The sequence below is a fragment of the Alexandromys fortis genome, unplaced genomic scaffold (assembly GCF_014885135.2).
Source record: "Alexandromys fortis isolate MF-2015 unplaced genomic scaffold, M_Fortis_MF-2015_v1.1 scaffold_20, whole genome shotgun sequence".
In the NCBI taxonomy this organism is placed as follows: domain Eukaryota; kingdom Metazoa; phylum Chordata; class Mammalia; order Rodentia; family Cricetidae; genus Alexandromys; species Alexandromys fortis.
This window is the reverse complement of record NW_026067903.1, coordinates 3,497,716-3,513,034: the sequence shown is the minus strand read 5'-3', so window position 1 is coordinate 3,513,034 and position 15,319 is coordinate 3,497,716. Positions and strand designations below refer to the sequence as shown.

The 15,319-nt window shown below is 41.7% G+C and overlaps 1 protein-coding gene across 4 annotated transcripts in view; it reads left to right on the top strand.

Moving 5' to 3' along the window:
- The window catches only part of Npas2 (neuronal PAS domain protein 2), a 185,840-nt gene that overhangs the window by 166,756 nt on the left and 3,765 nt on the right, over positions 1–15,319 (top strand). For all 4 annotated transcript variants that reach the window (XM_050134744.1, XM_050134746.1, XM_050134747.1 and 1 more), the window contains 2 exons: positions 647–837; positions 1,457–1,549. In XM_050134744.1, the coding sequence (XP_049990701.1) occupies positions 647–837; positions 1,457–1,549 (284 nt within the window). The remainder of the gene's footprint in view (positions 1–646; positions 838–1,456; positions 1,550–15,319) is intronic.

Here is a 15,319-nt window from a genome sequence, read left to right as displayed (position 1 = left end):
ATCACAGACAGAAAAGAAAAATCAGGGCAAGGCCACCCCCTCGTTCACTTATTATCTGAGGCAGTAGATGTTTATTGAAGCTCACTGCACTGAGAGAACCATGAAGCTCCAATGGGCAGAACAGCAACAAATGGGTACACAGCACAGTGTGTCAGAGGGTGGCATAGGAATGCCAGGCAGGAGACGGGTTGTAGATTTAAAGAGATGGTCAGAAGAGGCCTCCCTAGGAGGACTATGTGTCAGCAAAGCTGGTGGGGGGTGGTGAGAGTCAGCTGTATCAGCATCCAGGTGAAGAACCTTTTGTCAAGATAAATCATCCTGTGCAAAGGCCCTGGGGCAGGCATAGGACCAGTGAGGTAGACAAACAGCAAAGAGCTCTTTGTTACAGGAAGCAAAATGTGTAGGGAAAAAGAAAACTCGCAGTTCAGTGGTTCAGTTCTGCTGAGAGCCTGGAACACAAGACGAGATTTTCAGAATCTTCAAGGTGCTTACAATCCGGTGGGGAAGATGCTCAAAATAAAAACCGTTTGCTGCACTGTTGCTAGCCCTACCTTAGAGGCAAGGCAAGATGGAAGTTGTGTGAGCTTTCCTAGAGAGATGGTCTGGGCCGAGTCTGAACTTTCCCTCTTGTTAACCGATGCTCCAGGGTCCAAAGGCCATGAGAAGCTCACAGCTGCTGCCCGCCAACAGCCGGTCAGTGAGCAGCCTGCCAGCCCAATTCAGCAGCGCGGCTGCCGTGCTTCCGCCAGGCCTGAGCCTCACCACGGCTGCTCCCACCTCTCAGGATGCCAGCCAGTGCCAGCCCAGCCCTGACTTCGGCCATGATCGGCAGCTCAGGTACGAAACCACCCTGTTGAGAGGCAGGAAAACTTCCAAGGCTTCCCCAGTTGGTCTCAGTTAAGGCGACAGCAAGGAAGACCTTGGGGTCCTGAAGGTCAGGGACAATGACCCGTTGTGTGACTCATAATACTGCCATCAGGGGGCCACAGTTTGGGTACTGTTCTAGTTCATTTCTGTTTCTGTAATTTAAAAACAAACAAACAAACAAAAACCACTCCACCATAAAGGAACTTGGGTGAGAATGGAGTTTTCTTACAATTCCAGGTTACAGTCCATTACTGTGGGAAAGTTAAGACAGGAACTTGAAACACCAAGTCCCATCGCATCCACGGTCAAAAGCAGAGAGAAATGAGCGCTTGCTTGTGCTCAACTTGATCGCTCCACTCTTACACGTTTCAAGAGCCCTGTCTAGGGAATGGTGCTGCCTGCAGTGAGCTGGCCACAGCAATTAATTTAAGACAGTCTCTCCCAAGACATGCTCACAGGCCAACACAGTATAGACAGTCCCTCAAGACTCTCTTCCCAGGTTACTCTAGATTGTATCAAGGTGACAGTTGGAAAACTGACCATCGCAAGTGTTCACTATACTGTCCCTTTTCTCTTTCTCCTTTGAAAGGCTGTTGCTGAGCCAGCCCATCCAGCCTATGATGCCCGGGTCCTGTGATGCCAGGCAGCCCTCAGAAGTCAGCAGGACTGGACGGCAAGTCAAGTAGGTTGGATTTTTTTCCTTAAAAGGATGCTCCAGGACATGATATTCCTGGCAGTGGTACTCCAGGCTGTTTTTTAAGATTTATTTATTTAAATCTTTAATAAATAAATAAAAAAGATTTATTTATTTATTATGTATACAACATACTGCCTCTATGTATGCCTGCACACCAGAAAAGAGCACCAGATCTCATTACAGATGGTTGTGAGCCACCATGTAGTTGCTAGGAATCGAACTCAGGACCTCTGGAAGAGCAGCCAGTGCTCTTAACCACTGAGCCATCTCTCCAGCCCCCGTACTCCAGGCTTTCACAGGTCTGGTCAGGTGCACTGTGGATGGATGTGTCCTATAATGTGTGCTCCTTCAGTGACTTTTTCCCAGAGCTTTCCTTCCACAGCGCTCATGTAAACAGATAAAACCTGGTACCCAGTCTCATGCTCCAAACGAGAACATCTCACAGGTTACAGCTATCTTTGGACTTAAAAAAAAAAATGATACAGATCTCACAGCCTTCATCCTAGCTGACATCCTGAATGAACAACAGCTCTTTCCCCTTCCTAAGGCTTCTCTCCAACTTCCATGGGTACTTTACAACCACACTAAGCTTCCCTGCCTCATGCTTCCAGCACTGGTACCCAGGACCAGGGGATGCTACACATACGAGCTCCCTTACCCTTTCAGAGATACAGCCTCCCTTCCATCTCAGGGCATTGTCTACTATTCTAGCCAAGTGTCACAGGCATGGTAATCTATGAGAGTTTTATATGCCTCCTGATTCTAGATAACGGAAGTCCAGGCAGGTGCGGACACTTGTTCAGCATCTGGTGAGGAGCTTCTTGCAACATTATTACACGGGAGAAGAGCATTCCCGGGAGAGAGTCAGTGTGCCAGCTGAGTTCTCTTGTTCTTCTTATAAAGCCATTAATGTCATCATGGCGGCACCACCCTAATGACCTCATCCAGCCTTGATTGCTTCCAAGGGCCCCACCTAAAATGACCATAAACACAACAGAGTTTAGGAATCAGGTTTCCTTCCAACACATGGACTTTGGGGAACACACTCGGGCCAGAGCAGCCCCCTTTTTCACTTATCACTGCTGAGGAGCAGATTTGCACAGCTGTTGAATTAGCAGTGACCAGGGATGCCGGAGACAGAGGACGAGTCATTCACATGGTACTGGAAAACAGGCTTTAAAAAAAATCGCCTCTAGGTTTTGATTTCCCTCCTCTTTCACAACAGGATTCTCCCACCTTGGCCTGAGAATGCTGGGGTTACAGGTGTGTTCCTCCATGCCCAGTCTTTAGAAGGGAGGCTGTCACGTGACCCTTATTTGTATAAACACTGTTTGAATTTGAGTTCGAAGTTTATCAGGACAGTGCTAGCTATTGAAGCATGGTCCTCTCAAGTGGCCCCCAGGACTGTCCCTAAGATTTCCTTCTCTGCCTTCTGCAACCCATAATAGCAAAACTGAGCAGCTCTGGAGCTTGGGGGGTGTTAGGCTATTCCTGTTTATCCTATGGCTTAAGGATGCTTTCAATTCCTTTCAATTCCTTCCATCAGTGGAGATCCTGAGTTTTACAAGGATGTATCTGGAAGGCCACACATCACCTACGTGACTCCAGAGCACTAAGTCCCTTGGCTTTGAATCTTCAAGATAACCTTGTTGGCCCTGTCTTGGGTCTCCCTTCAGCATATGGAAAGCTTTCTGTGTCATCTGTGCCCCTTAATACTTGACCTCCCTCCCTCTGCCCATGTAATCAGAGCAGGCACGGGCAAACACCCTGTGGGAAGCCATCTTTAAAATTCACAGCTTCTGGTCTCAATTAGGCAGGTGGGTTTGGATTTTGGTTTTGTGTTGTTTGTTCTTCCAAAATGTTCCAAGTAAGTGGAAAGAAAGACGCTTGGTACCTCACTTTCCAGAGAGGCTCAATTCCGCTGTGAATGAGGCAAACCCCAGAGTGTTTTCCCAGCTATAACTGCCATTTTTGGTCAAACCAATCATTCCTACCCAACTGTCTCTTCCAGACATGACCTAACAGTTCTGTTCTCCAGGGGGTGCCCAGCTCTGCCTCTCATATATACACAGAAGTCTCTGCAGGGGAAGTCTGGGAGTCCCAAAGCCTGTAACAGATGACCTCATACAGAGAAATGACTTCTTCAAAAGTCAAACACAGAGGGGAATTCCTTGTATTGTCTTCAAACACTGTCCTGTTCTTCCAGCCCTTCCCATAAAGGCCACTCATGGGTCCATATGACCAACATCTTCTTATGTTGTTATTGTTAGTGTGATAAAGTGCACATAATGGAACATTTGCCATCGACACGTATTACAGCATCTGCCATTGTAACAATTAACGTAAATAGTTCAATGGTATCAAGTGCATGTGCACTTTGCACAGCCATTCCCCACCATCCATTGCCAGAACTTTTCCTCTCCCTAGACGGAATCTCTGTGTAACAGCTCCAGTCCCCCTCTCCCCCAGAACCCCTGACAATCACCATCCTTTTCTCTGCCTTTCTGGGATTTTGACTTTTGGGGGACAAACCCTTTGGTAACAGACAATTTTCAGTTAGCATAATGTTCTCAAGTTTCCGTCCTGTCGTAGCCTGTGTCAGTACTAAGGTGTTGCGTTCCCATGTGTGGACATATTCATCGGTCAGTGGACATGACACCATTCTGCCTTCTGGCTATTGTTGTGAATGATATTTCTACGGGCACACAAATATCTATTTAAGTGTGTACATTTACTTCTTTTGAATATATAACCAGAAACAGACTTTCTGGGTAATATGGTAATTCTATTTTTATTTTTCTTGACTTTTAGTTAACAAATGAATTAATGGAATTTGTTATGAAATTTTCTGACATATGTGTGTTCTTATCAACTCCCCTCCCCATTTCTCTTGCCTGTCCTCCAATCCCACCCTCTTGCTGGCTTCTGTCCTCCCCCACAAGTAGTTTCTGTATAGAAGTTTTTTTTTTTTTTTTTAATGATCATGCAATCCTATTTGCCAATTCTTGGAATTATTTCCTGTGGGCCTATAAAGAATGTCCTTGCTTGTGCGTGTCTCTAGAAATGTTTTTTTTCTTTAGCAGCCAGAGTTCCGGTGCTAATTATGGTCTTTGAACAATTTTGAATTGATTTTGCTTAAGGTGAAGGATATGGATCTTGTTTTCTTCTTCTACTTGTGAGAAATCAAGTTTTTCCAGAGGTATTTTTTGAAAATACTGTCTTTTTTTTTTTTTTTTGCAGTGTATCTATTTCTGATACATTTGTTGATGGTTTAGTTGGTTTGGTTGTATGGGCTTATTTCTGTCTCCTTCATTCTATTCCTTTACTCCACTCACTTCTGTCCCAGCGGCTTGTCACTATGGTACTACAGTGTGATTTGAGGTCAGGGTTTGTGATGCCTCCAAGATGGCTCTTTCTGAAACGGACTGCTTTGACTATTTGGGGTCTTTTGTATTTCATTTTCATTTTTGGACTTTTTTTTCTATTTCTGTGAAGGGGAACACTGGAATCTTCATGGTGACTGTGTTGACACCAGAGATCTGTTTTGGTAATGGAGCCTTTTCACAGTATTGCCTTTTCCAATGACCCCATGAGTGTGGGACGTTTTTCTGCCTTCTAGAGCCTGCTCAACAACTTTCTTCAGTGTTTTAAATTTCCACTGTCGATGTCTCTCATTCCTTTGGTTAGGTTTATTACCGGTCATTTTCAATGATGTAAGATTTTTTTTTTTGCAAATGCATATAGAAAAGTCGCTCAAATTTCTCTGATGGCTAAGGATGTTTAGCATTTCCTTAAGTGTCTTTCAGTCATTTTAGATTCCTCTGTTGATAGTTCTCTGTTTAGGTCTGTACTCCTTTTTTTTTTTAATTGGATTGTGTGATCTTTTAGTGTCCAGTTTCTTGAGTTCTTTGTATATTTTGGAGATCAGACCTCAGTCTGATGTGGGGGTTAGTGAAGATCTTTTCTTATTCTGTAGGCTGTCGTTTTGTCTTGTTGACTTTGTCCTTTGCTTTACAGAAGCTTTTCAGTTTCAGGAGGTCCCATTTACTGTTTCTCTCAGTGTCTGTGCTGCTGGGGTTCTATTTAGGAAGTGGTCTCCTGTGCCAATGCGTTCAAGTGTACTTCCCACTTTCTCTTTTATGAGGTTCAGTGTGGCTGGCTTTATGCTAAGGTCTTTGATCCATTTGGACTTGAGTTTTGTGCATGGCGATAGATATGGACCTATTTTCATTTCTCTACACATTAATATCCAGTTATGTCAGCACCATTTGTTAAATATGCTTTTTTTCATTTGATTTTTTTTTGCTTCTTTGTCAAAAATCAGGTGTTTGTAGGTGTGTGGATTAACCAAAAGGCAGAGAGAGAATATCCAAATTAACAAAATCAGAAATGAAAAGGGGGACATAACAACAGACACAGAGGAAATCTAGAAAATCATCAGTTCATATTTTGAAAACCTGTACTCCAGAAAATTAGAAAATTTAAAGGAAATGGACAACTTTCTGGATAAATGTCACTTACAAAAATTAAATCAAGATCAGATAAGCAAATTAAACAGACCTATAACTGCTAAAGAAATAGAAACAGGGGGCTGGAGAGATGGCTCAGCGGTTAAGAGCACTGACTGCTCTTCCAGAGGTCCTGAGTTCAATTCCCAGCAACCAAATGGTGGCTCACAACCACCTATAATGAGATCTAGTGCCCTCTTCTGGCCTACAGGCAGGATACCATATAAATAAATAAATAAATAAATATCTAAAAAAAATAGCATGGCATTAGAACAAAAGCAGACATGTAGATTAGCAGAATTGATTAGGAGAGCCAGATAAAACTCCATATAACTACAGCCATCTGATTTTTGTGTGTATCGTCAACTTTACAGGATCTGCAATCACCTGGGAGCCAAGCTTCACAGGTGAGGAATTCTCTAGCCTCTAAGATGTCCCTGAAGAACTATGTTGGTTAGGTTACTTGAGATGGAAAGACCCACACTAGAATTGGGCAGTGCCATTCCCAGTTCTGAATAGGAAGCAGTGAGTTAGCAGAACACACGCATTTATTGCTCTCTGCTTTCTGCAGGTGCATACAATGTGACCTGCCGCCTTGCCTTCCCTGCCATCATGGACTATACACCCTTGAACTGTAAGCTGCAATAGACTCCTTCTGTTTTATGGCTTTCATTGGGNAATAAATAAAAATAAATCTGATTCCTAATTCTTTAAAAAAAAAAAAAGAAAGAAAGAAAGAAAGAAAGAAAGAAAGAAAGAAAGAAAAAAGAAAAAGAAGAAGAAATAGAAACCGTCATCAAAAGTCTCCCAACCAAGAAAGGCCCAGAACCAGATGGTTTCAGCTCAGAATTCACAAGATTTTCAAGAACTAATACCAATAATCCTCAAATTGTTCCACACAATAGAAACAGAAGGAACACTGTCAAACTCTTTTTATGAGGCTGAAATTACCTAAGAAGTAAAGACATTACAAGAAAGATAATTACAGACCAATCTTACTCATGAACATTGACACAAAAAATACTAAATAAAATACAGGCAAATCAAATCCAAGAACACATCAGAACCATCATCTGCCATGATCAAATCAGCTTCATCTCAGAGATGCAAGGATGGTTCAACATACAAAAATCTGTCAACGTAATCCACTATATAAGTAAACTGAAAAAATAAAAAGCACATGATCATCTCATTAGATGCTGAAAAAGCTTTTGACAAAATACAACATCCCTTCATAATAAAGGTCTTGGAGAGAGCAGGGATACAAGGAACATATGTAAACATAATAAAGGCAATATAAAGCAAGCCAACAGCCAACATCAAACTAAGTGGAGAGAATCTCCCCGTGATCCCACTGAAACAAGACAAGGTTGTCCACTCCCTCCATATCTATTCAATATAGTTCTTGAGGTCCTAGCTAGAGCAATAAGACAACAAAAGGAGATCAAGGGGACACAAATGGGAAAAGACGAAGTCAAACTCTCACTATTTGCTGATGAGATGATAGTTTGCATAAGTGATCCCGAAAATTCTACCAAGGAACTTCTACAACTCATAAACACTTTCAGCAATGTAGCAGGATACAAGATTAACTTAAAAAAATCAGTAGCTCTCCTGTACACAGATGATAAATGGGCTGAGAAAGAAATCAGAGAAACATCACCTTTCACAATAGCCACAAATAGTATAAAATATTTCAGAGTAACTCTAACCAAACAAGTGGAAGACTTGTATGGCAAGAACTTTAAATCTTTGAAGAAAGAAATTGAAGACGACACCAGAAAGTGGAAAGGTCTCCTTTACTCTTGGGTAGGCAGAATTAATATAGTAAAAATGGCAATCTTACCAAAAGCAATCTACAAACTCAATGCAATGCCCATCAAAACCCCTTCATATTTTTATGAAATCGTTTGAAGAACATTGACATCAGCTCTTCTTGGAAGACTTGTACAAGTCAGCAGCAAATACATCTGGTTTCGGGATTTTCTTTGTTAATATGCTTTTAATTCCTGTTTCATTCTTGTTGACTTCTGTGGATCTGTCTATCTTGTTTATATATGCTTGATTTAATTTGAGTAGGTCATATGCTTGAAGGAATCTGTCCATTTCCTCGAGATTTTCCCAGCATTCTTTGTCTGTACTCTAAGCCTTCCAAGTATTCCCTATGATCCTCTGGATTTAATTGAAACTGATTTTAACATTTCTTTTTCATCTCTAACTACATTAATTTGGGTTCTCTCTCTCTCTTTCTCTCTTTCATCAATCTTGCTTATCATTTCATTTGATTAATTCTATATTCTTTTAGCTTCCATTCCATAAAGTTCTGTCCTAATCTTGATTATCTCTTGCCACCTACTGCTTTGGGGCTTGGCTTATTCTTGTTTTTCTAAGACATTGAGGTACATCATTAACAAATGTATTTGAAATCTCTGGATTTTTAATGCCATCCCTCATAGCTATAAACTCTTCTCTTAGAATGACTTTACCTGTACCCCAAAGATTGATAAGTTGTGTTTTTATCTTCATTTGATCCTAGAATTTTTCCCTCTCCTTTCTTCATCAACCCAGCGATCATTCATGAATATTTTATTCAGTCTCCAAGTATCTGTAATTCCTAGAGATTCTGCTATTGCTACTGATTGCTAGTTTTATTCTATTATGGTCTTTTAAATACAAGAAATTGTTCAAATTATTTTGTATTCCTAAGACTTACTTCATGGCCTAGAATATGTTCTATTTTAAAGAAAGTTCCATAAGCTGGTGGGAAAAATATGAATACCACACATGCTGAATGAAATATTCCATAGATATCTACTAAATCCATTTAGTCTATAATATGGTGTTTGGGGCATACAACATATGCTGGATAAAATATTCCATAGATGTCTACTAAATCCATTTAGTCTATGATACGGTGTTTGGGCCTTTGTGGGTTTATTTGTTTTGGGCTAGGTCCCACTAGGTAACTCTGGCTGTCCCAGAGCTCCTGGAAATCTACCTGCCTCTGCCTCCCAAGTGCTGTGATGATTGTTCCTCCATAACCAGCTCAAGATGTGGTTTCTAAGATTTAAAAAAAAACATATTTATGAGTCTATGTATTTATCAGTGAGAGTACATACCACCTGTGCACAGTGTTTGCAGAACCCAGAAGAAGGCACAAGATTCCCTAGAGCTGAAGTTGCAGACAGTTGTGAGGTACTCATGGGTGCTGGGAACATAACTACAGTCCTCTGGAATAGCAACAAGTGCTGTTAACTTCTGGTCTATCTCTCCAGCCTGTGTGGTGTCATTTCATGGTAGAGCTTCTTCATTAGTTTGTAGTTTAAATGACCTATCAGAAGAGAAAAGTGAAATATTGAAGTCACCCACTCTTACTGCATGAGAACATACCCCATGACTTTTAATGTCCACTAGTGTTTGTTTTATGAAATTGGGAGTCCCAACATTTGGTGAATATATTTATGATGACTATATCTTCTTAATATATTGTTTTCTTTGTTAATATATGTGGGTTTTTTTTATTTCTTCTAATTTTGGTTGGACGACTACCCACTATCAGAATAGCGACAGCATCTTCTTCCCCACTTTTACACACTCACTAGATTCGTTACCACCCTTCTACACCCAATCTGTGCATGTGTTGGCTAGAAAGATGTATTGCTTGGAAGCAACACCAAGCTGGATCTTAACAGCAAGCTGTTTTCTTAACCCAGCCAGCAAATCCATATCTCTTTATTCGCGGTGAGCTGAGGTAATTTACATTTAAGGTTATGGTTGAGAGATGGTTACTAATTCCTGGAGTTCTGCTGATTGTTTCTGCTTGTTTGAATTGTTTGTTCTTTCCTTTAGAATTAAGTTTTGCTGATTTGCTTTGTTGAACATGATGGCGTTCTTAACCATTTCTTTATTCATCTGCTTCTCTCATAAAATTTATTCTTTCATTTGCTGTTGTGATTAAGACTTTCTTCCTCCCATGTACATAGTGTTCCTTTAGTGTCTTTTGTAGTTAGTGGTGGCCGGGAGTTTTGATGGTTGGCTTTGATTATCTACTTGATGCAACCTAGAATAACCTCAGGAAATTGTCTCAACGAGGAATTGTCGACTTTGGGTTGGCTTGTGGCCATGTCTGTAGAAGACTGTCTTAATTAAATTAATTGATGCAAGAAACCCCAGCCCACTATGGGTCTTCTTAAGAAGGGAATCCTGAACTATGTGAGAGTGGAAAAGTCCAGTTAGGCACAGAGAGCACACAACTAAACACACATGCATTTAGTTCCTTGTGCTCTTGACTATGGGTGGGATGCGACCAGCTGCTCCCAGCCACTGTGACCTCCCTTGTGTGATGGACTGTAACCTGAGATTGTCAACTAAATACATCCTTTCTCCTCTTTGTTGCTTTGGTTCAGGGTGTTTTATCACAACAACAGAATCCAAAACCAGTCCAATAGTCATGAATTATCTTTGTTTGTGACTATCTTGAAATGCCCTTAATTATTAATCAATGCAAAAAGATAGATTCACTAAATTTAGGAATGTTGGTTGAAAGTTATTTAGTTTCAGGGCTTGAAATAGATTGTCCTAAGCTCTCCTGGCATGGAAGATCCTGATGGGAGGTTAGATATTCTGATGTAAGTTGGCACTTTTCCCTTTCAACTTTTAATATGGCTTCTTTGCCTTTTATGTTAACAACTTGACTATATTATCTTGCAGAAAGATTCTTTTCTACTCATTTCTATTTGTGGTTCCTGGTGGCCCTCGTGGGAACTTTTCCACTCTAATCCCATGAACTAGATTCTCCATATCTGTGATTTTTATCGTGGTCTCCTGCCCTGGGTTCATGGACCCGGTCTTATCATCACTCCCCAGAGCTCTGGGCATCGTGGCCACACTTGTTCTGCTTTATTTTTCTTTACTGACGTTTGAATCAGTATTTTCCCAACCGTGTCCTCCACCCCTGTGCTTCTTCCCCTTGGTCCAGCGCCTTGGCGACACGTCTCTCCACACTTCTCCTTTGATTTATACATTTCTAGCTTTCTTCAAAATCTCCATTTCCCTGTTAAGTTGCTCTTCCCACACAGCTGAGTTAATCTTCTGCTTTACTGACTCTTCTGTGTGGCTGGTTTTCCTCCCCAGATCCTAAATCGAATTCATCTGTTTGTTTGTTTGTAGTTTCTTTGGGATTTTTTTTTATTTATTTATTTTCATTTTTTGCTGGGCAACTTCTGAACGCTTCATTTGGCATTTCACTTATTTCCCTAGCTGTGTCTTTGCGTCTTCCGAACTTTCTAAGCCGTGATGTGCCTACTGGAAGGATGGAGTGGTTGCTGTCCCGTGCACGAGTCTGCTGCTTCCTCACGCTGCTGCTCTGTGAACTTGCATCTTTAGGATTGGGCATCGCTTCTGGCTTTATTTAAATGGCTTCCTACCACACAGCAGCCTGCTCTTTTTAAAACTATTTTTATTCTTTTTCAACTTTATGTGAACGAGTGTTTTGCCTGCATGGATATCTATGCACCATGTTTATGTCTGGTGCCTGGGGAAGCCAGAAGGGGGAATCAGGTCCCCTGGGACTGGGTTGCAGATGGTTGTGAGGCACCTTGTGGGTATTGAGAATTGAGCCCAGGTCCTTTGGAAGTGCAGGCAGTGCTCTTAATCACTGACACATCTCCCAGTCTCCCTACAGTTTTTTTAAACACTTATTGTTTAGTGTGTACGTGTGCGTGTGTGTGTATGTGTATACATGTGCGTGAGCAGGTACCTATGGAGGCCAGAAGAGGTGTCACATCCTGTAGCCAGAGTTTCAGAAAGTTAAACTCCCAGATGCGGGTGTTGGGAACTGAACTTGGGTCCTCTAGAAAAAGCAGCAAGCTTTCTTAACCACTGTCTCAACTCTCTGGCCCCAGGAAGTTTACTTCTAAGGATTCAATCCTTTTACTACTTAGAGAGAAAACGCTACTGTAATAGCAACATCAACAGATTATAGAAGATATAAAACTATATTTAAGATCAGTTAATATCACTAACATATCTCCAAACATCATAAAACAGAAAAAATTTACAAAACTATGAGTGTTTTCTGAAGTTAAAATTGACTTAAGGCAAATGTGGAAATAGTAAATGAATTAGGTAGGAGACGTTCAAGGAGAAAATGGAGGACAGTGAGGGCTGAATCAGGAGACAAACCAGAAGAGAAGTGGAGGAAGGTGTTGAGAGGGGGAGAGAAATCATTTTTAAAAATAAAGGAAAAAAATAATTTTCAACAGTGAGAAAGTTTTAAGACAGAACTAAATGAATGTAAGAAGGTAACTAAGAGCCTTTAAAACAACAGTAAGATGAAGGGAAAATACTAGAAGTATAGGACAGAGAAAACCACAGAAATGGGGAGAAAGGAAAGAGAAAAAAGGGTGAAGGAAAAGACTTAGCCTAACAAAGAAAGGAATGTGTTTTTTTTTTAAACAAACAAACAACAACAACAACAAAAAAAAAGATCAGGCCGGGCAGTGGTGGTGCACGCCTTTAATCCCAGCACTCGGGAGGCAGAGGCAGGCGGATCTCTGTGAGTTAGAGGCCAGCCTGGTCTACAAGAGCTAGTTCCAGGACAGGCTCCAAAGCTACAGAGAAATCCTGTCTCGACAAACAAACAAACAGGGGCTGGAGAGATGGCTCAGTAAAGAGCACTGGCTGCTCTTCCGGAGGTCCTGAGTTCAATTCCCAGCAACCACATGGTGGCTCACAACCATCTGTAATGAGATCTGGCGCCCTCTTCTGGCATACGGGCAAACATGGAGGCAGAATGTTGTATACATAATAAATAAAACCTTTTAAAAAGAAAAGAAAAACAAACAAAAACTGGTCAGTTGGTGACACTTGCCTTTAACCCCAGCACTCAGGAGGGAGAGACAGGTGAATCTCTGTGAGTTTAAGACCAGCCTGATCTATAAAGGGAGTTCCAGGACAGATTCCAAACCTACACAGAGAAACCCTGTCTTGAAAAACAGCCAGAGACAGAGTTAGGTCAATGTATGAAGGGAAATAATAAATAAAAAAAATTCTTGGGTGTGGTGGCACACACCTTTAATCCCAGCACTCAGAAAACTGAGGCAGGTGGATCTCTGTGAGTTTGTAGCCACCTGGTCTATACAGTGGATTCCAGATCAGTCAGACCTACGTAGTGAGATCTTTCCTCAAAAATGAGTTAATTGTTTAATTAAAAGCATAAAAGATTTTTTAAGGTTAATAAAGCAAAGCTATCACTAAAAGTATAATAAAAATAAAGAAGATAAATCAAAAGGCAAAAGACAAAGGAAATAAGAGGGGAGGGGGAAGAAGAGGAGAAGGAGAAAAAGGGGAAGATCACCTGTGAAATACCTCCTTTCTAGATCCTCAAAAACTGGAAGCTACCAATTGCATGCATGGAGGCAGAGGTGTTAGAATTTGTGGGGTCTTGTCTTTTTCATGGTTTATGGCGTTGTTGAGCTCTATTGGACAAGTGTCCAGTGTCCACTGAGGCCGGCTCACTTAAGTGGTTTCTCTTAAAAATGTGGGGAGAGGGCTCTCTGCTGTTCACACTTAACTTTGTACCCTCCCAAGATTCCCAGCCTGTACCTCTCTGGGTGGGCTTCTGTTATATTGGGGAAGAATCTCCCGGGTACATTAAGAATGAGGAAAGCAGCCACAGCCCTGAGGGCTGTACACATGAAAGACCAGTCTGTCCTTTCTAATAGCCTTGTGTACTGGTCATCCAGCCGGAAGGATGTAGCGGTAGATGTCGAATAGTCCAGTAGAACCTCAGACGCAGCAGATAGGTGTCTCTAGAGACTGGTCCTTCTGGGTTCTGCTCTTCATCCCAGGGTTGTTCTCAGTAGAGAAGGTGTGCTTCTGGCCCTAGAGTCCAGGGTTGCTGTACCCGATGCTCTCACTGCCTGAGCCGAGTCTCTTGCCACCCACCCCTTCCAGCTTGTCAGCATCTAGCCTCTCTTGTTCTCTGTAACTGCCTCCCAGATCATCTCTCTGGCCCTGGGATTGCAGGAGATTAAGTCAGGTTCCCTGGTTTATGGATTGCCCCGTTTGGGGGAGCCTCCAGGATTACCTCAGTTTTAAGCAGTAAGTTAGTTCCCTCTGAAATGGGACCTGGCCACTGCTTTCTGAGACATCCAGAATGACAAGATGGAATTCTTCCCCGCTGCTGAATTGTCCTTTGGAGGAATCAGACTCGCTAAAACCTGAAACTGGACCTGGACTTGTGAGAGCTGTGGGTTTGTGCTGCAGGTAGGATTTCATGGCTGTCTACATTATCAGCTTTTTAATGAGGCTTCTGGTCTACCTCAGAGCCACACGACTGGAGCTGTTTCAACTCGGCCGCGTAGTTCTCGGTGCATCACCCATCCTGTCTCTTTCCCCACGCTTTCCAGCTCCCACTGCTTATGAACTCCCAAAGTTCTTTCTCTCCTTGGAGCAGACTACATTTTCTTGTTCTGACTCTTCTCCCTCACCAAGTAACATGGAGGTAGCTTTTAATATGCCATCTTACCCAGAAATGCCATGTTTTGATTTGATTTGATTATGGAGGCGTCTCCATAATGATTTCCAGAATGGTTGTACCATTTTACGCTCTCACCAACATTACACAGAATGTTTAGTTTTTCCACATTTTTAATAACAAGGGTTTTTTTCTGGTACATGTACATACACATAGATATAATGTCTTCAAGGTTACTCATAGTATATATCAAAATTTATACATATATGTATGTATATCTTCATCATAATGGCGTGAGTGGATAAATGGATAGCTCATTTCAGTTTTGATTGGCATCCTCCTATTGACTAATTACTATGTGTATCTTTTGCTTATTGGCCTTTGTATCCTTTTTTTAAATATTTATTTATTATGTATACAATATTCTGTCTGCGTGTATGCCTGCAGGCCAGAAGAGGGCACCAGATCTCATTACAGATGGTTGTGAGCCACCATGTGGTGGCTGGGAATTGAACTGGGGACCTTTGGAAGAGCAGGCAATGCTCTTAACCTCTGAGCCATCTCTCCAGCCCCCATGGCCTTTGTATCCTTTCATTGGATGGAAAGGACCGTCCAAGCCATTTGTCCATTACTTTGTTTGGGCTCTTTGGGTATTATTAGGATGTTATTGGTATAGCTGTGGGCATTTTTTTATATATTCTCAATATCAATCCCTTATCAGATGTATGATGGAGAGAGATTTTTCTACCATACCCTGAATTACTTTTC